Genomic DNA, 24223 nt, shown 5'->3' on the forward strand with positions numbered 1-24223 from the left:
GGCTGAAGGTATCTTTTACTCTTTATGTGCTATTTATACTTTTAGGAACTTTCACAAGGCAGTCCCAATCTAGATGAAAGTAATTTCATAAGCTTAGAGTCTCAGTTTTTCTTTTAACCTCCTGAGGATCCCCTGACAGTTACCGTTAAGGAGGAGTCCACTCTAGGGCATCTGTCCTTGAGGACACCTAGTGGAAATGTATCCGACCACCAACTCTCGCTGAGGAACCGCAAGAGAGCTCCTGTGAGAGAGCTGGGAAGTTAAACTGCCCCCACCGTCAGCTCACCTCTTAAACTCCTCAAAATACACGGCTGCCACTGCTTAGTGGAAAAGACGGCATTAAAACAATTTCCCCATGAAAACCAAACCAAACCAGACCAAAACAACTCTCTGATTTGGGAATGTAATGATATAAAACCAACTTGGCAGAAACATATGGTTGTGCTATCTGAATGCCAACTACTGCCTCTTAATCCTTTAATTAGACCGAGTCCTTCAGAAGGAAGCACAGCTCACTGTTACTGAAAGAAATCAAGAGCAAATACAGACTGCGAGAGACCTACACACACGCGCGCGTGCACATAATGATGTATTCACACGAAGGGGAATAAATACGGTGGACTCAGCGTCTAAGAAAGAAATGTATTTGTTTCTGAGAGCCATGATTTGGGACACTAAGAAGTTCTGGGAATCCGATTCGGGAAAGCATGAGGGCGAGATGCGGCAGGGCCGGGCGTGTCAGAGGCTGTGCAGGGCTCCCGGGGTGAACCGGCTCTGCCGTCGGGCCAGGGAGTTTGCCCCAGCAGCGCCCTGACAGCTGAGGAGCCGGGAGGCCCTGGCTCCAGAGACTTTATTTGGAAGCTTTCTTCTTTTTCCTCTTCTTTTGCACTGGTGTTTCATCTAGCGTACTGTCCTCTGCTGTCTCAGCCTGCTCCCGTCCCCTTTTCTCTTCCTTCCTGTTTCTGGGCTTCGAGGGAGAGCCCCGGTCAACGAGTGGCGCCACGCCACCCTCTCCACCCTCAGAAGCAGCGCCATCATTCTCGTCCCCACGTGGGTCCCGCAGCTGCCACTCAACTTGGTCTCCCTTCTTCTTGGCCTTGGGGTGGGTGCAATTCTGCACATTTTTATCTTTCGCCTCTTTCTTTCTCTTCTTCCCTGCTTTCCTTTCCACTGGGGTCTCTGAAGCCTCCGGCCCCACGACCGTGCCCTGCGCCTTACTCTTGCGCTCCGCCATGCGCCTGGCAAAGTACTCGCGGATGGTGAAGGCACTGGTGGTCATGGGGGAGACGTCAGTCCCCTCTGCAGCATCGGGACTGGGGTGGTCCTGAGGTGGGGAAAAGAGTGACACCGGTTACGCATCAGCTAGTTACTCACCACCGCGCGGAGCCCGCGTGGCTGGGGGGCCGGGTTCCCCCTGGACCCCTCGCCGGCCGTCAGGTAGAGCTGAGCCGCACAGTGCAGAGTGCGGTGGCCACGCGCACCAGCTGAGGGCCGTACGGGGTGGGAGGCCGGGGAGCTGGAGGCTAACTTCACAAGGTAGATGGTGAGTCACCTGGATGCCATTCTGACAGAACGGCTCCTTGGCAACAACCTTATAAATGGCAACGAAGTTCCTAGAGTCTCCATCAGAAACAAGGACCCTAAAAGCCCAGAGCTCTGGGGTGTTGTCAGACACCTACTTGGTCTCGCTGTGGATACACAGGCCTTTGCGCCCTGACCCACAAGCTCAGATGCCATGCGTATATGGGAGCCCCTGCTAAACCAGGAGCCACGTGCCAGCCTCGACCCTGGTGTGTCCAGAGCGTGGCCCCCTGGCAGCCGCTCGAGAGAGGGGGCACCAGGGCTGGAAGGGCCCGTGTGCCCCCCTCCTCCCGGAAGGAACAGGAGACCTGGGGTGCCCTCTGCCCTCAGCTGGCGGTGGGAGACATGAGACGCCCCCGCCCCACTGCTGTGAACGAGACACCCATGGCTGTGTCCGTCTGCTTCTAGATGGAGGAATTACTCATTCATAACCGCCGGGATTAAGTGTGGTTTACATTTTAACTTTACATAAATACACTCCGTTGTAAGGCTTGAGAAGAGAAAAGAAATCCTAACTTAACAGGCTGGGATAAAAAATCAAATGCTGGTATCACACCGTATAGGCTGTGGCTGGCTGGCAGCAGGGAGCTGAAAACGTGTGCGTGAAAAAGGACGCACCTTCAAATGGACGCAGGTAAGGACCGGGCTTTAGGTAAGCTCAGTGTCCGGAATAATTCTGCCCACAGTCTTTTAAAAGAATCAAGCCCTTAAACGAGTACACTAAACTTAGGTTTTCATAATTACCTGGCTTCTCCCTTCACATTCACTTATTCGCACAGGACCCTTTCATGGGGTGGGAAAACAGTTTTCTGAATAAATCAGTTTCCAAATTAGGAATCTGCAAATTATTCTGAAATGGGTGGGCAAAGCTCTGCTTGTGCAGCTAACTTTATTACAACCACACATATAACTGGACCATGTATTTTCTTGTTACAGCAGCACTCGAAACCCAGCTCAGTGGGATCAAAGTAGCCTCCCGTCCGAAATTTCGGCTGAATCAGTATCATATCAGTGGGCAATTGGGCTCTGAATGGCCGCTGACCCAGGGAGCTCTCCCCAAAGGGTACCTTACCAACAACATCACAGCTTATCTAATCAGCACAAACCTCATTTTACTCGGGGCTAAAAACACAAAATCACGTAACGTAGTCAGTTTCTTAAATTTCAAAAGGTAAAATGCAGAACATGTGGAATAAACCAAATGAGCTTTTAAAATGTTATCTACCAATATTCAGTTTTGGCTGGAATCCCATGAGGTAATTTTGAGAAAAATTTAAAAATAGCTGCCACAGGAGCCAAAAAAACAAGGTCACTTTGTCTTTTTGTTCCTCAAATGTTGAAAAAGAGCTGAAATTTTGCACAGCAGGATGAAAAATCTTCTCAGGGCTCTCCTGATGCCAGCCAATCCCCGCCTTCCATTTAGTAACGGCACACAGCCACACACGGCAAGTCTCCGTGAAGGAGGCCCGTTTACATAAAATAGGTCTCACTTAGCTTCACAGTATGAAAGGAGTTTGTCTTACGTGGGCCACCTCCTCCGGAGTGTATCTGTGTCTTAGGAACTCAAATTCGAGTCATATCCTATGGCTCCTTACCTTGTTCACCTGTTTATTACCTTCTGAATTCCTGCTTTTAACAGTTAAATCACAGGAACTAATTACTGGTATTAATCACACTTTTAATTACTAGAAAATACAAGATCATTTTCGAGTCACTTGTTGAACTCTGCGGGTCTTTCTAATCCTAGAAAATAACTCTGCTCATAATCAAGTCCTCTGGTGATAAGGATTTTAATAATCATGGGCTACTGCACACCAAGCTCAGCGGGGCGTGGAGACAAGCCAGAGAGGTGCCAGCACCCAAGGAAAGTGGAGGCAAAACAATGACTTGCAGGGGAGAGTGGTGGCCAGCCTCCCACACTCCAGGAATGTACCTGTTTTGAAAACCATGGAAACAAAGGAGGAATAGGTTGCAGACCTGACTGCTGTAGAAGCAAAGCCCAGGTCTCATATTTCATGACTTTATAAATCATAAACCCAGTTTTACTACAGTGATTACAATCCCTGCTTCTATATTCTCAGCCATGAATGATGAATGTGAACAATGTACACCTTTTTAAGAAGACGAATACTTTTCATATCTGGTCTCTTCTTCAAAGTAAACAAGTACTGAGAAAAGCACTGGCAACTTTTTAGTACTCTGAAATAGCAACAAACTCGCTTAGTCCCACATTTCCACTAAACATATAATACAACCACACACACACACAAAAATCTGTAATACCAAATGTGACTTTCACTGCTTCATAAACTTTGAGAATCCCAATTTGCTAACAGTATTCTAAAAACTAGTAAAATTTTAAAAAAAATTTTAAATAAAAAAAAAGGGTTTCCCTGGTGGCACAGTGGTTGAGAGTCCGCCTGCCGATGCAGGGGACACGGGTTCGTGCCCCAGTCCGGGAACATCCCACATGCCGCGGAGCGGCTGGGCCCGTGAGCCATGGCCGCTGAGCCTGCGCGTCCGTCCAGAGCCTGTGCTCCGTAACGGGAGAGGCCACAACAGTGAGAGGCCCACGTACCACAAAAAAAAAAAAAAAAAAAAAAAAAAAAAGAAAAACTTCCTGTTCCATACAAAATACTAGCAAGAGAGGTACGGTTAACTAATGATCTTACTGAACATTTGATTTAATCTTAGGGATTTAGGAAACCTTTTCTTTTAAAATTCCAATTCCTGCTATTAACTAATGGAGGGCCTTAGATAAATCCCATAACCCCTCTGGGTCTCAGTTACTAATCAAGTCAAATCAGTAGATTAAATTAGACTTGAAAGTCTAAAATTTACTGAACTCTGAAATGGCCTTTGGGCTGGTCATTCCTCTGTGACACCAGACAGCAGAGCAGGGATAGTGAGGCTCTATAAGCAGGTAGCAGATGAGCTCAGCTCACAGACGACTATCACCCCTACTGTCAGGCCAAGATGCAGGAGTGATAGCAGTGCACCTACAAGTCCACCCACGGAGAATATTTTCTACCACCTGTAAGAGAGCATACAGCTGGAGAGCAGATCTAGTAATACCACTCAGGAGAACTGAAAGGGCCAAATACTATTTTGCAATGAATAATTTGTAAGCATTCATTTAAAAGAATTGACACTATATATTAGAAGCTAAAATCAATAAAAGCAAGAAACTGGGGTGACTACTAACTGGAACATTTTAAACCTCAGCCCTGGAGATCATCCCAACATTTCTAAGAAAGGCAGTAAGAAGCTGGAAGTTTTAAAATGATAATAAATTCCCATTTTGTACTTAAGGTTTTGAAGGTTCTCTTTTTATATACCTTGGCTTGAAAGTCTCCACTGATCCTTTACATACCCTAAATTTGTGTTCTCAAGAGGCAGAGAGTCGGGAAAATACCAAAAAATACCAAAAAGCTATCCGGACGGAAGCGGAAATGTGATGGGTTTCTGGAACGAATGACCTGGCAATCTCTCCCTCAGCTTCATGCCTCTACGTTCGAAGATTCCTTAAGTCCTGCTTGAATGCCAAGAGATAAAATAGCTGTCCAGTCACGGCATGCGCGAGGACAAAGTCAGGCTTTCCCCTGGGGACAGTGAGGGATAGAGTCTCTATAGTAGGAGCTAGGTAGGGGTCTCTCTGTGGAACCTCCAGCCTTTCTGTTGGCCTTGATGTCCTGTCAGTTCACTGGTCTCCTCACTCAGCCGGGGAAGGGACATGTCACCTGTAGCTGTGCATATCCGAGGCCATGCAGTGCACCTAAGACGAAGAAGCTTTCCAAAGACACAGTTCAGTGAATGAGGGGAAACGGTAAGGGAATCAAGAAAACAGTTTAAAAGATCTCTCCCTAAAGTTGTACTACTCTACCTCGCTTTTTGTTAATTAAAAAGAAAGATCCAAAGCTGCGTTGAGATTCTTGAATTATTTTCCATATATTTTAAAAGCTACCATTTTAGAAATATAAAATGAAATAGTCTGTGTTGTTCTAAAACACTGTTTCATGGGTTAATCTCGTCTGTCTCAGAAAACCCCGCGGTGTTCTCATTTCCTTCAGAACCTGTGAGTGTACAGCATGTGTTTAAAAAAATATTTGACGATGGATTGTCCCAAGTGATAGCAAGGGCCTTAATTTCTACCCCAAGCAAGAAGCACTCTGAGGGTCAGAGCCCAGGGGGGCAGTTCTGCAGCTCACAGAAGCTCAGTGGGCTGGAACCACAAGAGCCCGGCGGGACCACTCCCTCCATCGTGGGTGCAGACTTGGCCCAGAGCGCCCACGGCCCGGCGCACTGAAGGAAGCGGCTACCGTTTCTTGAGTGCCTTCAGTGCGGCAACCACTTATTACCGTGCGTCAGCTCACCTCGACGGGTAGAAACCGAGCCTCAAGCACTTAGTACTCAGAAGGCCTGGCGGCGGGAAGTAGCAGAAGTAGGGCCTGGCCCAAGGCTTCCAGGCGCAGAGCCCACCCTCCCTCCACGGCGGCATCCCGGCTTCCGGCCTGCGCCACACAGACCCGCTTGTCACTGTTTCTCTCTTCAGAAATCATGCCAGCACTGAGGTATGTATCAGTTGGTCCATGCTCAACTTTGTGAGGCAGAAGTTAACTGATGCTAAAACTTCAGGTCGAAAAAAAGGCCACAAGAAATAGATACTACTTTCTAAATAGAAAAAAAAAAAACTCTATTATCTAGTTTGCAATTCATATAAATTAAAAAAATAGCCTGAAACCAGGCTTAAGAGTTTTATAATTAGAGCTGGAGAACCTTAAGGCCTAAACCTAGCTCTGGCGATTCTGAATTACAAATGGGGTAGGGGCGGGGGGCGGGAAGAGTTGGATGCAAAGGACACAAGACCTTGCAGAGAGAGACACTTAAGAAATTAGCTATCATATACCATAATCATCTCAGGTGCCTGAAAGATACATGACGCCTTTTCTCAAATGGCTACCGAATGTCTTGAGTTTGTTCTTCACTTCTTTTAGGTACTCTGCCTAGAGGCTTTGCAGCTCAAGCTCTTCTGGGTTCCCAGTCCTCGGTGTCATTCAAACATGTCTACTGAGATGGATTAACAGTGAATTGCCCAAATATAGAGGATTCTCTTTATTATTCTCAGAAGAATGTTGCTAGTAACTTTTGGAGCAGGGAAACACAGCAGTTTGGATAGAGAATCTGGAGGTGTTTGGAGCAGATGCACCATAAGCATAAAACCTTACCAGTTATGATAAGCATACAGTCCAGGATGAGGTTTCAAAGGCACAACGCTTTAGCTCACCAGCCTTTCTCACATGTCACTGCCGATCTTAAGTGACAAGATGATTGAAGCCTTTTGATTTCCACGTTGAGACACAGGCTGCAACAGCAATCCTTCAATGAACTTTCTCATTGAAAGAAAAAGCAGACACCCAGAGCTCAAGGGTAATGGACTTAGCAACGGGGTCATTAGCTCTGAGAACTACTGCTTGTGCTGAACAAACGCACACTTCCACCCCAGCCTGTGTCGTCAGCTTGTGCTGCATTAGTCTGTGAAGAGTTAAGAAAGCTTGGCAAGCGAGTAGTTTGAAAGAACACTTGCATCTTCTCTAAACTTTCTGGCAGGACAGCTCTGACAAACACAAGTTATGTCTTGACGTCTCCTGGGAGGCAGAAATTGCGCCCGTCCACGTAGGACAGTGATGAATTCAGGGATGAAGCCATTTCGTGACCCGTCAAGATGGGGGGCAGTGCTGAGGTGAGAGGGTGCCAGGACACGTGAGCACGAAACCCTTCGCCAACAGAGGGAGCCGAAGGCGCTGCCGCGGTCGCCCGTGACGCTCCCCGCTCCCCGCGACGCTCTTCCCGATCCTTCACGCACAGTTCTGTGCGTCACTCCCTTAAAGATCAAGTGCAAAGCTGCCTCCTTCAAGCAGCTGGTCCCCTGCGAACAACTCCTCTTGGTTACTACTGTGACTAGCAATTGGTTACTTGTACTTTCTGGTTTTGTATAATTTGCTTTCTAAGCGTCTTCCCAAGGAATTTTTAAGTTCCTTGAGGGCAGAAATCATGCCTGTTTCATTTGGGTTCAGCACAGCCTCTAATGAAGAACAAACACATGGTGAGCGCTCCAGGAAAGCACAAAAGACACCAACCCCAGGCAGATCCAGGCTGGGAAGCACTCCCCCCCCCCGCCCCCCCCACTGAACCAGAAGCTTCGTATTTGTCAGCACAGGTTCCCCTGCATGCCAGGCGGGGCTCATGACTAGAAGGGGCTTGGAAGGGCGGCAAGCAAAGAGAGAGCCAGCATTTTGCAGGGGACAGTCTTCCCACCCAGATGAAACCACACCCTTGTAATCAGACGCCACCTTGCCTCACAGTGCAAATCGCTTCGCTAACTTCCGCAGGCGCATCCCGGTGCTTTTAGTGTGATCAGCCCATCACTCCCTGTGACCCTGAGCGATGCACAGCTCAGTCAAACGATCCATACATGTCTCTTCCGGTCTATTATTCCACAAGTTATCATGTCACCTTCTGGAAGATGAGGTAGATTGGAAAAATGGGGTGCTGTGTTTTATGGAACTATCACACGCATGATGTGGGGCGGGCTGAACATGAGCAATAAGATAACATGCATGGCTTGACTGTTCTTGCCACCAAAAGAAGAGGCTGGAAAGCAAGGGAGTTCTAGACTACATCCAAGGCAAAGTCAGCAGATCATTCTGAGAAGACAAACAGGTGGATCAAGCTCCACGAGAAGCCCCGGCAGCAGGTTGTGAAGGTGCAGCCTACGTGTTATCGTGAGCTGATCACACAACCTGGGAAGCTGTGCGTTCCCGGGAGTCATCAAGATGGTTTTGCCTCCAGAGGTTAAGCAAGGAGGCATCAACATGTTGGTCATAAACCAGGGACTGTGCGACTATGTCAGCATTTCTTCTCTTGCTTTCTATGGCACCTTTTTGGTTTCCACATGATTGAAAACACTGTTTTCACTGACAATGAGCTATTTTCGCACTCACAAGAAGTTTACTCGGGGGTAAAATCTGTGTTTTTTTTCAAGATATCATTCACTCACTCACATCTGGAGTTAGGATAAACACACAAAGTCTCAGAAATAACCAGCCTCATGGAATCTGCCTGGGAAACACAATCACTTGCAGGATTAGCAAGCATCACAAGAGTTAAAAACAAATACAAGACCCCACTGACTGATGGGAAGTTTTGACTTGAAGAGGGGTTAAAAATAAAAAATACAACAACAGAACCAGAGTTACACAGCAACTCTTGACTTTACGAGAGGGTGCACATGTGTGCAGCGTGTATATGCTCATGCACACAGGTTCTAGGAGCCCAGGGCCTGTGCAGGGGTCCCAGGAGGGCCCCCTCTAGAGCACAGCTGGCAAAGTGCCTGAGGGCCAATCGGGCTGCTGCAGATCTTCCTTTATCTCACAAGCTAAGAATGTTTTTTACATTTTAAATGGGTGGAGGGATGGGGGGGGGGGAATCAAAGGAAGACTAACTATTTCATGACATGAAAACTTGTGAATTTCAAATATCAGTGTCCATAAATAAAGTTTTGAATTTCATCAGTAAAAGAAATTTGTTTTCTCTCAAGTATATAAGTAAACATAATAGATGCTATGTAAATATTTGCTGAATGAATGAATTTATTATGAAATATAATCTGCTTTTTGGAAATGTTAGATGCATGTGAAGTATACACACACACACACACACAACCCCCCCCCCCCCCCACGGAGTTGGTTGGAGGGCTCTGGGTTTTGATGAAGTTCTCAATCTCAGTCTCTTGTTAACTTACTGAATTATGCTAGTGAGGTTGGGGGGTGGGTAGAGAGGGCTGCCATCTGCCGTTTGATTTCTGTCAGACAAGGATGAAGTTTGCTTACGAAGTGGCCTGACATCAAAGAGAACTCCCAACCCACTGTAAGCAGGCAGATGCCTCTCTAACGCTAGGCATTAGAACCCTGCCTGGAATTTACAGACTCAGATAAATGAACTGGACATCTCAGAGAAGATAATGGGGAAGTGGAAGGGACAGAATATCTTGCTTTTCCCTGGACAACAGCAAAGAAATACAAATCACGTCAAATCCCCTGCAGGAAGGCCAGTGCTAACAAAGCCATTCACTTCTTTTTCCCTCTTGCCTCACCAGCTGCTCAAATTACCACTCATTAGAAAAGCCAACATAAACATGTTTTAAAAGGATGGTTCTCTATGGCAACAACCTCTCTCAAGTAACTGACATCAGAGCTACTGACAAGAGTCATACAGCCTCTGGGGAAAGAGAGGGAAAGGAAAAAAGGAGCAGGTTTCCTGCCTCCCTCAACGGTGTTAAGGCCTGGAAAGTTGCAGTGATCCATGCGACAACATTTCACAACACGTTGGCCGTTACAAGATAAACGAGGCTCCTCCAAAGCTAGAAATGATCAATGTGACATAGGTACCAATTTCTTTGATTGAAGCCTAAAAATAATCCAAACTGGCTATCGTTTATGATTCTAGGTCAACTGGTTCTGTTCCCTGCTCTCTGGAGACAGGACAAAAAGCTTTTATAAGCAGTTGAAGCCTAATGCCTGAGCCTCCAAAAGCAAAAGCAGAGGGTGACAAAGGGGCTGTCTCTTCCACCTTTACTCCACTGACTTGAAAATCGCTTAGAAATCATTAACAACTCAAATTTAGGGTCCTTATTATAGAAAGCATAGCATCTTTTGAAGATTTTTAGAGAACCCACTATTCTGAAACAAGGAATAGAGTACGAAGAGTTATTTGGAATAGTCAAGATTACTAAGAATAGAAAGGTAAATTAATTCAGGTGAATGAAGTTATTACTAAAGTCCTCTCCTGTATACTATATGGGATTAATCGTTATATAGACCTCTTTTTAATTGACCAAAAACTAAAGTAACAAATATTTTAAAAATACTTCTAGGAGGGCTTCCCTGGTGGCGCAGTGGTTGGGAGTCCGCCTGCCGATGCGGGGGACGCGGGTTCGTGCCCCGGTCCGGGAGGATCCCACGTGCCGTGGAGCGGCTGAGCCCGTGAGCCGTGGCTGCTGGGCCTGCGCGTCCGGAGCCTGTGCTCCGCAAGGGGAGAGGCCACAGCAGTGAGAGGCCCGCGTACCGCAAAAAAAAAAAAAAAAAATACTTCTAGGAGTAAATTTGGTAGGGCAAAATAACTCTATGTTTAAAGGATATTTAAGTTAGTAAGAGTAATTAGATAAAATCCTGAAATCACCGAGTCATGTAATAAAAGAAAATTATACAAAAAAAATAAGATCTTGAGGAGGCTGAGGTCCAAAGTTGTGGCCATCCAGTCCTTCATAAACATCCACTGAGCAGCTACAGCAGCTACTGCTTACTTGAACAGGGCCGGGGCCCAGACAGGAGCTCCCATCTGTGGGAGACACACAGTTAAAAAAAAAAAAAAATTATAAGAAGGTCTGGGTGGACCTCATGTAAGTGTTCTTGCCACAATAAAATTTTTAAAAAAACACAACAGGAGAATTTATTTTTTAGAATAGACAGAAACTAAACAAGAAAACCAACTACAATACAACTCCATTCAACAAAACCTCTAACCAATTAAACTGAGATTATAATTCCAAAGAGTTCATAAAAATTAAACATTATTACTGCTATTAAATACATAATTCTTCTCATATATTATTACCATATATATTTAAATATATCATCTCTTAGTTTCATGCAAGCTATAATTTTATTTTATAAGCAAGAAACATATTAAGGAAAAAGAACAAGTAATATTGCCTCCTTACCTGTTCAGAATCCAAAAAAGTTCCTTAAAGCAAGACCTGCCTCTTGTTTGCAGCCCATAACTGGCTCAACCTCTGTGGAGATTCAATGCCCTGCATCACAGTGCTTCCCAAACTACCAGGGGTGAAGGGCCAATTATTTTTCTTTTTAAAATCTCTGATCTATTGTGGGCCAAGATTTTTGTTAAAAAAAAAATCAGAAAATAAAACTTCAAAAAGACATATAAAACACAGGTTCCAATTTCTAAAAATTAATCACACTACTATAAAATTTTCTAAATGCTTACTCTCAATTTCTGTCCTGTCACGGGCTGGCCTGTGGACGATACTTTGAGTGGCACTGGTAAAAAAATACTCAAAGGAAAGAAAGAAAGGTGCTAAGTTCAGTGTAGCAGAAGTGGCCATGACCTGGGTGTCAAGAAATCTGACTCACATCTGAGAGAATGTGTGATCTTGGACAAGTCACTGTACTTTCTGGGCCTCGAAGCAAATCGTTTGCAAAACAAGGAAGGAGGGCTACTCAGTGACTTTTTTCAAACATGGTTTTAGCAGTGTGCCTTTCTCCAGATGAAATCTTAAACAGAAGGCCAATGTGTAACATACCAGGGGAACAGTGGTTGAGGTGGCGTTGGGGGAACCCAAAGCTCACGTGCTGACCCTCCTCTCCCTTTGTAAGGCCCCCGAGGCATCTTTGACAAACTCTCGAGGCTTTACAGAATACAGTTTGAAAAGCAACAGCTATGTTGTTAAGGTCCATTATAATTCTAACATTCATTGTAGCCTAGACAATTTCACAGCACTCAGTAACAGGAGACTAAGAAACTTGCAAGAATAAAATTGGACCTTTACTATTATATAATAAGCACAATTCTTAAGGTGTCATTAACTTTTGGAATTCCAACAATCGGCTGTTTGGGAGCACTAGCCAGTGACCAATGTCTTCCAAAAATGGTAACAAAGTATCAAGCCTGGTCTCTTCTATACTGTACAGTTTCACGTTGCAAACTGGATTCTTTATGAGGATCCAGATGACTGGGGATGAAGTTGAGGCTGACTGACTCTTCTGGGTCTACCTGGTGAGGCTCCAAGGCGGACCCAGAGGGGAGATGGTGACGCCTACACCCATGTCACCGGTGTGCCTACCACAGTCACTCCAGACTACAGCATAAGAAGCAGAGTATCACCTCACCAGCCACCAGCTACGCTAAAGCCCAAAGGAAGGTTCCTCTTCATCTTATTTTCATTACATCGCAGGATGAAAATCTGGGAGAGAATGTCATTTCTGCTTTCCTGCCACAACAGAGGGACAGAAGGAAAAATGAACCAATATTTCACTCTTCTCCTTCAACACTGGGCCATCTAGGTATCAATTTTTTATTATCACAGAAGCTCTTAAAACCATTTGCTTGATCTGTCAACAAACAAAAGGCCAGATCCAATCCTTTCGGGCAAACCTACAAAAAGTCTAACCAAACAAAACAGCCCAGTGACTTACAGCTCTGGTTGTTTTGGTAGCCCTTGCCCTCAGCCCTTGCTTCTTTTTCTTTTCTTCTGCTCTTTTAATTCATGTCTTATTATGAAGTTGTGTTTGTTGATCTAGAAGACAACCTACATTTTTACTGGTACTAAAACAACTTTCAAAAACAGCAATGACCCACTTTCTCCTTTCTGGCCATACAGAAAGTAGAGGCAGGCCCCCAAGCCCTGTTTGAAGTCCTTGCTTCCAGGAGACGGTCGGTTTATGTCTCTTGTCCGAGGACAGGAAAAGGATGCACTCTCGGCACCGCGTGCTAGAGAGAGATAAGACCAGAGATTTCTGTCCTCAGCACCTTATCAGCTCTTCCTGCTACTTTCCAGAGTGGACAGCACCATGACTGGCGAGGGGGGCTGGGTGGTGAGCAGCTTGGGGACTGGGAGGAGTGAGGTAGGAAGGGGTGTAGAATGAAGAAAAGAGGTGAGGTTTTTAACATACCTTAAAATGGTTTGGCTCCAATAGAACTGTCTTAAAAAAACCACAAATTTTACATCTCATTTTGCTAAAACTGCAGCAACAGGGACAGAAGTTTTTACAAGAACTTCCTTTCTAGTTGGAATGCACCACCACCTTCCTTGCTTTGAGCCCTGCCCCTAACTGCTTTGTGCTACTGGCTCCCGGGCACGTAGCACAAGTCCCATCTGCTTGTCGATGTTCCAGCCAGGGGCCTATAAACCAGAGGCTGCAGAGAGAATGGCTCCTACAGGCACACATGCCTCCATTTAGACAGCCAGTGTTTCCTGGGGCCACTCGCCACTCCATTTCCATATTGCAAAGAAACAAGCAGGGCTTTGAGATACTCTTCCAAATATAGGAGGATGTCACTGATGACCTCTTTGCGGAGCAAAGCTGCTGGAGCAGCTAAACTGAGCGAGGAAATTTAAATCAGTTACGGCCTTAGTGATTTCTAAGGAACTCATGTGAAAGTGATACAGATTTGGCAGTCTTCTTCCTTTTTTTTTTTTTAAGTAATGTATTTAATTTTATTTATTTGGCTGTGTTGGGTCTTAGTTGCAGCTGTGGGGTCTTTGTTGTGGCATGCAGGTTGTGGTGCGCAGGATTTTAGTTCCCCGACCAGGGATCGAACCCACGTCCCCTGCATTGGAAGGTGGATTCTTAACCACAGGACCACCAGGGAAGTCCTGGCAGTCTTCTTTTTAAAATGTTTTTTATCATGTAAATTTTCAAATATAAGGAAAAACAGATAAACTAGTATAATGAACACAACGTACCCATTACCCAGCTTCAAAATTTATCACCACAACAACCATCACCATTATAACCATCTCTACTCGTATTACTTCAAAGCAAATCAAAAGTATCATATACTTTATAAGTATTTCGGTATGTGTCTCTAAAAGATAACAGCTCTAAGAAAAATCCACAACTATATTACTATTATCACATAAAAAATTTAACAAAAATCCCTTAATATCACGAAATATCTAGTCTGAGTTCACATTGACTTTATTGTCTTTTAAGTTATTTCTTGTTACAATTTATTTGAATCTGTTTCCCAATAAGGTTCATATATTGTGATTGGTTGATATGTCTCCTGTCTCTTTCAGACTATAGGTTCCCTGTCTTTTTTGTTTTTTCAAGTTCTTGCTGAGGGAACCAAGCCATGTGTCTCACAGAATCCTCTCAGAATCTGAATCCTGCTGAGCGGATCCCTGTGACATGGGTTAACATGCTCCTCTGTCCCACCTATGTCCTGTGAAGGGAAATCTAGAAGGAGGCTTATTTTCCAGCACAACATGTCGCCTGATGACAAACTGGGATGGAGTCATAGTTAAGTGAGCCTGAGAAACAAACCTGTGCTAGTCCTCCCTCCAGTTCATAATGCACACCATCATCTGAGAGATCGGTAGTTGTTAAATTTCAGAATTTTCCGGACTTATTTCACTTTGGAACCCTTTGGGGTATAACATCCACGGCCATCCCATGGAATTAGCATAGTTATGCTGAACCTACTTTGAGACGGTCTGCTCACACAGATATTGCCATGATCTGGATAAAATGAGTAGTTCTCCTAAATCTTTGATCTACCTTGGCCTGTCTAAGGGGGTGAGCTTTTACCAAAAATGGCAGATACCTGGTAGGGAGGTGAAAAGAGGACCAGGCCAGCATTCCGTTATGAACAACCTGTCTGCTAGGTGACTTTGGGAGAAAAGGCTAGCTCTTCCCTAGCTATCCCATTATTGAAATGGGAATATCTGTTTCCAGGCTTAGTCAGAAAAATCACTCTTCCATCTTGGAACAGACGGTGGCAGAGAAATAGTATGTCCTAAATCATGCCAAGTATGTATGTATCAAGGTTAAAGACTGCCTACAATATAATCATATTTTCTTCTTGGGATTATATGCAAGCAGTCAGAGCCGCACGGTCGGACCAGTGGGATAACCAAGTAAAGAAGAAAGATCTGGAAATCGGGTTCCGTGTAAAAGTCTGTGCAAAGTTCAAATTACAGCAGTGAATAATTTACAAAATAATCAAGAGAATAAAAATGGAGAACATAATCAGGAATCAATGGACACATAACACAATTAAAATTTAAGAAGGCAATTTCTTAAAAAATAAAAATGAACCTGACTTTGCAACCAGCTGGTTGAATCCTTTCACATAACAAAATTCCAAATGACTTTAAAACACTGTAATTTGACTGTACATAACCTAATGGGATATACCCTAAGGACAAGAAGAACTGGACAAAAAACTTTTTAAAAAAACCCCTCAATGTACTTTTTTTTCTTTTTTTGATAATCAAATTATAGATGTTATTCTGTGACTACTGTATATACCATGGGAAATAAGCACATGAGTAATGTGATATTTTAATGCTTTTTATTTCTGGAATTGATAGATTCCCAGAATCTTACTGTGGATAAATAAAAATAAAAGATTAATGAGGTTAAGTCTTGTGGTCCTGAATTTGAATAAGCAATACGAATACAGACTCATAATATACTTGATCATTAAAAAAAAATTACAGTTCTATCAGTGTTCTAACGCCCAGGAACAAAGACCAACTTAGTAGCAGTGAGCAACCCCACTGCCTAGATTTGGTCTCTAAATATCACTTACCACAAAAAGGAACCAGGGAGAAATGGATGCCTCCAAATCTGGGGCAGCAAATGTACAAGGTGGGTCTGAAGAATCTTATACCAGGTAAGAGGAGTGATCAAATACCATTTAGGGTCACGTCAAAAGAATTTAGGAACCAACCTGAAGAGGTTCTCACTGGGAAGATGGAAAATTTCATCATAAAAAATAAAGATGACAAATGCAACAACACATTGGAACATAAATATATTTCAATCCATGAGTGATACAGAAAAGGAAAACTCACTGGTCCCTTTCAGAGAATGCTAGAGAAGCTCTTCCATTTGAAAACTGGTAAATAGAGGAAATAAACAAAATATTTATTAACTTATTTATTACCCCTAGGTAATCAAATAGTAGATACGTGAAAATCTCTATTCTAAATTTCATTCTAAAAATTCGAGAGGAAAAGAAAGAGATATGGAGAGGGAATCTACAGATTGAAAGAAACTTAAAGAGATACATCGACCAATCATTATATGTGAACCTTGCTTAGAGCCTGACTCAAACAAAGAAACTGTAAAGAAAACTAAAATTGATGACATTTATGAAAATTGAAACTCTGAACACTTACTGATGATAGCATGCAATTTTTACAGAGTATAATAATTGTCTTGGAGTTATACATTTTTAAAAAGTCCTTTATCTTTTAGGGATATGTCCTGAAGTACTGAAGGTTCGTAGGTGAAAGGTTATGGTTTCTGGGATTTATGTATAGTAACACGGGGGGAGACGTGTGTAAGTGTATGGGGTGCTTGCCCGTCTCTATCCACCTTTACAGTCTAGCCCTGTAAATATGCTTGTTGCTCCCCAAAGGCCCTTCGCTTTTTCAAGGATCTGTGTCTTTGTGGGTATGGTTTTCTTTTTTCCTTGCAAGGCCTTTCAACCTGGCAACTGCTACTCCTTTAAGACGACACACATATGTTACCTGCTTTAATCTCTGCAAGCTGAATTTATCACTACATCATGTATGTCCCCAGACCTCTTGCACAGCACTCAAGGCCTTTTCTCCAGTTGATTTTGCACATCTCTGACTTCCCAACTAGATTGTGAAAATGGGTTGTGTCTTATTCGTCTAAACATTTGTCATTCAGCAATGCTCTTGGATGGCAAGGCGAAACATCTGAGTTAAGAAGAAAAAGGAATTGGAAGGGTCTGGATCAGGGGAACTAGAAACGAAGAAAGCAATTAAAATACCATTACTCAGAAGAAGAATGATGAAATAATGATAGATTACACTGCAGGGAGTCGTGACCAAGCCTCGAGCCTCTTTATATATAGCCTGTTATATAGTTATATAGCCTGTTCTACAGCCTAAACTACAGGATCTAGGCTGAGCCTAGATGACTAGAGAGCAGGTTCTGAAGTTCACTTTTAACTTCAGCTCAAAGACAGCTGATTTGATCCGTTAATTTTAAGAAGGTGCCCACAAGGTATCAGCCTAATAGTTCTAGATCCTTATTAGGATCCCTAGAAGGGAGTCTAAAAGAAACTATGACCAATGATAATGTGTCATGCATCATGATTAATCCAATTCCGAGTAATTGGGGTCTATTAAAAAACAGAATAATACAAATGCTATGCTTTTGCCTCCCTAAAAATGTAATTATCATCTTCACAGGGAGGGAGGGATGGGATGGGCATGAGGGTGATAATCTAAAATTAAATAATTGCTTTAACTAAATGAATAACGTCACTGTTTAAAAAGTACATCATACGGGCTTCCCTGGTGGTGCAGTGGTTGAGAATCCGCCTGCCGATGCAGGGGACACGGGTTCGTGCCCCGGTCCGGGAAGATCCCACATGCCGCAGAGCGGCTGGGCCCGTGAGCCATGGCCGCTGAGCCTGTGCGTCCAGAGCCTGCGCTCCGCAATGGGAGAGGCCACAACAGTGAGAGGCCCCCGTACCACAAAAAAAAAAAAAAAAAAAAAAAAGTACATCATACGTTTTTAAAAAAGATGTTCTTCGGATCACAAAGTAAGCAGGTAAACAATTTCCAATCTGAAACTTTAACAACTTTGGAATAAGAATTAGATGAATATCTAAAGCTGATAGTCTATTTACAGGTTTCAGTGATACATAGGAATAAATTAACTGTATTGATCTCCAAAGTCTACTCAACAATTTCCTATAAAAGCTACCTTCCTTTCAGAAAGGGCACTGACATGACTGTTCCGATTGTTCTTAGGTAAAGTACCTCCCCCAGGTCAGCTTTTCTGTTTGAGAAATAGAAACCCCACTAAATCTAGGTCACTAAAATCAAGACAAAAAATAAATTTAAGTACTTGTTAAAAGCTATGTAAGGGACTTCCCTGGTGGCACAGTGGTTAAGAATCCGCCTGCCAGTGCAGGGGACACGGGTTCGAGCCCTGGTCCAGGAAGATCCCACATGCCACGGAGCAACTAAGCCCATGGGCCACAACTACTGAGCCTGAGCTCTAGAGCCCGTGAGCCACAACTACTGAGCCCATGCACTGCAACTACTGAAGTCCGGGCGCCTAGAGCCCGCGCTCCGCAACAAGAGAAGCCACCGCAATGAAAAGCCCGCGCACCGCAACGAAGAGCAGCCCCCGCTCGCTGCCACTAGAGAAAGCCCGCGCGCAGCAGTGAGGACCCAAAGCAGCCAAAAATAAAGTAAATAAATTTATATATATATATTTTAAAAAGCTATTTAAAGTTCAGGCCCAGAAAATGCTTCAAAACCAGTCAAGTAAAACTGAGATCCTCCATATGATTTTAAGAGTTGGAATGAGAATTAGAAAAGGAGTCCTGGACAAACAAAGGTCAGGGGACACAAGTGACTGCAGGCTGGCTGTCACTACTGCTACTATGTTGCTTAAAACAACTCTTTCTGATGTAGAAAAGATAAACTTGTCAAAGGACACCAGATGACAAAACAAAACCCAAACACTTTGGCCTTGTGCTGTTTGCAGAGACTGAGTGCTGTTCAAAGAAATAAAACTCCCACTGAACTTCCTACTAGCGGCTCACTGGGCTTCAGATAAGAAGTAACAGAACCCTGACGAACAGAAAGACCTACCAGCACGCTGACTCCCAATAAACACAGATAACTTATTTCTCATTTACATCTTATGGAGGAAAAAAATTACCTGGAAAATTCCTGTAAAGCTTTAGGTTAAAGATTGAGTTTTAAATAGAAATTTTTGGCTGTTATAAGGTGGATCCAGTGGAATTACTTAGGATTACAATTTAATGACTGATAAACATTGAGAAGTATATTAAACTATACCTAGAGCTACTAGTGAAATATTATTAATCTAGGGCTGGGTTTAATTAAGCTTCTCACATTATCTCTATGGCCTAGCAAATAAACAAATCAGAATCCTCCTTAATACTTTACTTTACAACCAAAGTCTACAAAAGACAAGATTCTTAAGCTCTATCCAACAGTGTTTCAGTGATCAATTATCTAGATGACTTAATTACAAATTAGTCTAAATTACAAAGAACTCCTAAGGCTAAGATAAATACTTATTTGTGGCTTCAAGAAATTTAGGAATGCTCATTTATAAATATTTGCTGTACTAATTATAATTAGTTCTTATCAAAGCAATCCCACTGGAACAGTTAAAACAATAAGCTGGGGTTGAAGCTGTTTTTTTTTCCTATGGAACAAAGGTTCTTAAACCCCACACAGAAATAAGAAATGAAAGAAAATCTTAAATGCAAATACTTTTCACAACACTGAACAAACCAGTGTTGGAAGATCAATTTTTAAGTACCCAATTTATGAGTGCATGTGGTGGTGTATGTCTATCTACATGTCTCTATATATGTGGGTACACACTTGCCATGTGAGGATGAGGAACAAGCAATGTACTGTGAATAGCCCTTTCCTCCTTAGCTAGACAAGTGTTCCAATTTGTTGCCAGGGAAATCAAATTGAAGATGGTAGGATTGGTTGCCTAAAATTTCTGGGCTGGGTCTATTGCTAGGAGATGAAGGGATTTTGTATGGCTAACATGTCAGAACTAGGACATGGTCAGCAGCAAGATTAGGCCATCCATTTTATCTCTGAAGCTGCACAGATTCCACAGGACCTGAAATGTTCAGATTATACTTAGGTAAAGTAGCTTCCCTCTTTATAGAAACAGAAACCTCACCGAATCTAGGTTATTGAAGTCAAAGACATAAAATAAGTCTAAGCACCTGTTAGAAAAATATTTGGAGTTCACGATCCTAGTCATTTTTTCACATTTTCATTCACCCAAAATGCCCTGTAATGCTTTAGAACTATCCTTCATCACTTGTTTCCTTGTCAATGTATTTGAAGAGTCACTGAAAGGAATTAGTCAGCAGAGTGTTTTGATGGCCAGAGAAATGACTACTTTCTCAGTTCCTCTGCTGTTCTGTAGTAACTAACCATTGTAAGTCTGTGATGTGACATCTGATGGGAGAGGATGCCTAAGTTAGGTACAATTTATCATGTGCCGCCACGGCAATAGCCTTACATTTTAGGTGAATTTCTCAGGGCCATTAAGCCTGACAATTAACTGCCAAGACCACGTCTGTGAATGGCGACACTTTCTGAGGTCAATGAAAAAGTGAAGAGGCCCTGATATTATTCCTTCACTCTTCTTTCGCATAGTTTGTAGTGTGACAGCATCTCTTTCTGTAACACCAAGCGGTTCATCTGCCACAGGTAAACAGGGGAATAGTCATAGTAAAACATGAAAGTTGTGTGATTTTTCCTAGGCCAGGGGAGCCAGGGCAGTGTGTGTATAAACATACTCCCTGAAGGAAAGGAAGAAAACCCCAAACCTCTCAGTTTGGCTGTTGCTCAGGCAGGACCCTTTCGGCTCTATTTTCAGAAAATTAAAACTAGCTCTCGCAGCAATTGCTGTGCTGTATCCCCAGACCCGCCCTTTAGGACTGAAGGGTTTGCTCCTGGGTCAGTCCTCTCTGGGAGCAGCCACCTGGCATAAGGTCACACTCCCATTCCTGGCGGGCAGGGGCCTGGCCCTAGTGACTAGTGGTCAACGCAGCGCCCTGAAGGCCCAGCATCCTGCAAAGATTTGGGGCGATTCTGAAGAGGTCCCTGTGGAGTCAGCAGAGGACTTATGACTACATCATGGCAGCCCAACTTCTCCCGGGCCCGATCCCGATTCCTCCCCCAGGGCACCCCTCCCAGCTAAGACTCCAGAAGCACCTCCCAGTACATTTCCTTCATGCTAATTAATGTCCACTTGAGAGTCTGCTTCCCAGGGAATCAAACTTAATGGCGTCCCCACAGCTCAGAGCTCCACTTCCGTCCTTAGTAACTCACCACCTATAAGCCAATGTGTTCATTCTGCTGTTTTTGAGCATTTTAAAGACTCCCCCTAACTAGTCTTCCTGGTCTGAGTGAATTATCTCATGAGGCAACTGTGTGTGTGTGTGTGTGTGTGTGTGTGTGTGTGTGTGTGTGTGTGTGTGTGTGTGTGTGTGTGTGTGTCAGAGAGAGAAAGAGGTGGTGTGGCGAGGCAGGCAACGTGTGTGGTCTTGGTTACAAAACTGCATAGGTTTTAGCAGTTTACCTCTTACCTGATTTTCCCCACAAGCTCTATCATTTTTAACATGGAATTTTGCAAAATGTAACATTTTTCAAGAACACATATGTTGTGTTATAACAGAGATGCCTGTATTTGACATTATGCTTTATAATATTTGTTACTGGACATTAATACTTCCGAAGAGCTTACAATATTAACTACTGTCTTTGTGAGTAACATTGTGAGTTACATGAAGGCAGGAACCATTTACCTGGTAAAGAGCCAGGCAAGGGGCTCCTAAATGATAAAAGAGGGGTCTCAGGGCTTCCCTTGTGGCACAGTGGTTAAGAATCCGCCTGCCAATGCAGGAGACACGGGTTCGAGCCCTGGTCTGGGAAGATCCCACGTGCCGCAGAGCAACTAAGCCCGTGCGCCACAACTACTGAGCCTGCGTGCCACAACTACTGAAGCCTGCATGCCTAGAGCTCATGCTCTGCAACAAGAGAAGCCACCGCAGTGAGAAGCCTGTGCACCGCTACGAAGAGTAGCCCCTGCTCGCCGCAGCTTGAGAAAGCCTGTGCACAGCAACGAAGACCCAATGCAGCCAAAAATAAAATAAATAAATGAATGAATAAATAAATAGATAAATTTTTTTTTAAAAGGGGTCTAAGCAGGGATGGTAATTTATGTTATAAAAGGATTCACTGTAGGGTTTAAAAAGTGAATGTGTTAAATGTATTAAAGGATGCATGAAGATGAAATCAACAAAATCCAGAGTATGGAAAATCCTATAAGACAAGAAATTCAAGGTTACTTCAACAATAAACTGCAAGGAAAAAAGAGAGGAGTAATCGGAACTTATAGGTTAAAAGAGTCTAAAAGACATTATCAATTAATTGCAATATACAAATCTTCTTAGGATCCTGATACAAACACCACACAAAAACTAAAAAGTTATGAGGTGGGGCTTCCCTGGTGGCGCAGTGGTTGAGAGTCCGCCTGCCAATGCAGGGGTCACGGGTTCGTGCCCTGGTCCGGGAGGATCCCGCATGCCGCGGAGCGACTAAGCCCGTGAGCCATGGCCGCTGGGCCTGCGCGTCCGGAGCCTGTGCTCCGCAACGGGAGAGGCCACGGCAGTTAGGGGCCCGCACACCGCAAAAAAAAAAAAAAAAAAAAAAAAAGTTATGAGGCAACTAGGAAAACTTGAACACTGACTGGATGTGATGACATTCAGGAATTGTGGTTCATTCTTCAGGTATGATAACGGCACTGGGATGGTGTGTTTAATAATAGAGTCCTTACCTTTTAGAGATGTATAATGAAATGCTAAAATCAGATAACAAGATAGAGTGATATGATGCCTAGGAACTGCTTCAATAATTGGAGAGAAAGTGGGTGGAGTACAGTTGACATAATATATTGGCCCTTGAACTGATCATTGTTGAGCTGGGAACAGGTAGGTGGGGACCCTTACTATTCTCTCTACTTTTCTTACAATTTAAGTTTTCCACAGTAAAATGTTTTAAAAAGTGAATGCACGACTTGTCCGCCAGTATATTAGGAGAACTGTCTCCGGAGTGTAGTGAGTAACCCAAGGCACCTACCGACTCGTGAGTGGAAGTGATCACTAGCTGGCCGGACTGAAGCTGGCGGCTCCATTATCCTAAGAGGCGCCACCTCGGACTCCCACAGAAGGGACAAGGCAGAGGGGAGCCCAACCGAGGCAGAAAGGTAATCGCATCTGTGCACTGACTCGGACGGGAACACAGAAGCCAGCAAAGCAGTGTGTTTCCCATATGAGATCATGGATTGGCCACCAAGAGCCACTGCTAATGTTAGAACAGGGTTTTTCCCTGAAAGAGTCACAATTCCTCTTGCTAGCAAAACAGGAACTGAGCCTAACAGGAATATTATGTAATACCAGGGAACTGAGGAGACTGGGAAAAGCAGGATGAGGGGTAGAGAAGAGCACAGGATGAAGGTGGAGGCGGGGAATGGAAACTGCTAGTGGGCTCGTTAAAGGGGCCCAGCCCAGGACGGCTTCCTGCCAGCCTCACCCCTTCCAGCCAGCTCCTTCTCTCCCTCGATTACCAGGCAACTTTTAGGCCATCAAAACTTGCTGGGGGAGTGAAAAATCCTATCTCCTCCATAGCTGACAAGCAGGACTGAGGGGATGCTAGGTAAAGAGAAGAACAGAGGGCCAACAAGGTGGGGTGGCAGGCCGGACGAGCTCCCTCCGCTGTCAAGAGAGCAGTGGTCCAGCGAGGCGTCTTCAGAGAGCAGCCAGGGGGCTTGGGGCCCGTGAGCAGCACGCTCCTCAGGCTCCGTGGCAGAGCTAAAAACGCAAGCTCCTAAAGAGACAAAATGTGCGAAGTTTTACAAAGGTGCACCACAGTACGTACACCGTGACCCTGCTTTTGAGATGGCCAGGAAGTGGTGGACACCGTCTCTAGCACGCACGGTCCTCCCCACTCCAAGGTTTAAGTATGGTTACCGCTGGGTGTCTGGATCATGGCTTTTTTCTTCTTCTTAATGCACACCTATAGGCAATCGTTTTTCTACAGCGAATATTTACTGCTTCTATAATAATAAAAAAAAAACATTTGAAATTCACACACACACACACACACACAGAGAGAGAAAAAGCCCCACGAGCTTCGGTCCGAGCGCTCTTTGCTCCAGGATAGCTGCACTTAGGGCAGACTGTTGTCATTCCAGGCTGTTCCAGGCGCAGGCGT

General features: G+C 44.1%; 1 protein-coding gene across 3 annotated transcripts in view; it reads right to left on the bottom strand.

Moving 5' to 3' along the window:
• Nucleotides 1–628: 628 nt before the first annotated feature.
• The window catches only part of PINX1 (PIN2 (TERF1) interacting telomerase inhibitor 1), an 80081-nt gene continuing 56486 nt past the window's right edge, over nucleotides 629–24223 (bottom strand). For all 3 annotated transcript variants that reach the window (XM_059071294.2, XM_067040026.1, XM_067040027.1), the window contains one exon: nucleotides 629–1324. In XM_059071294.2, coding sequence (XP_058927277.1) covers nucleotides 851–1324 — 474 coding nt within the window. In that variant the 3' untranslated portion in view covers nucleotides 629–850. The remainder of the gene's footprint in view (nucleotides 1325–24223) is intronic.

This window comes from Kogia breviceps, chromosome 8 (assembly GCF_026419965.1).
Source record: "Kogia breviceps isolate mKogBre1 chromosome 8, mKogBre1 haplotype 1, whole genome shotgun sequence".
Taxonomy (NCBI): Eukaryota; Metazoa; Chordata; class Mammalia; order Artiodactyla; family Physeteridae; genus Kogia; species Kogia breviceps.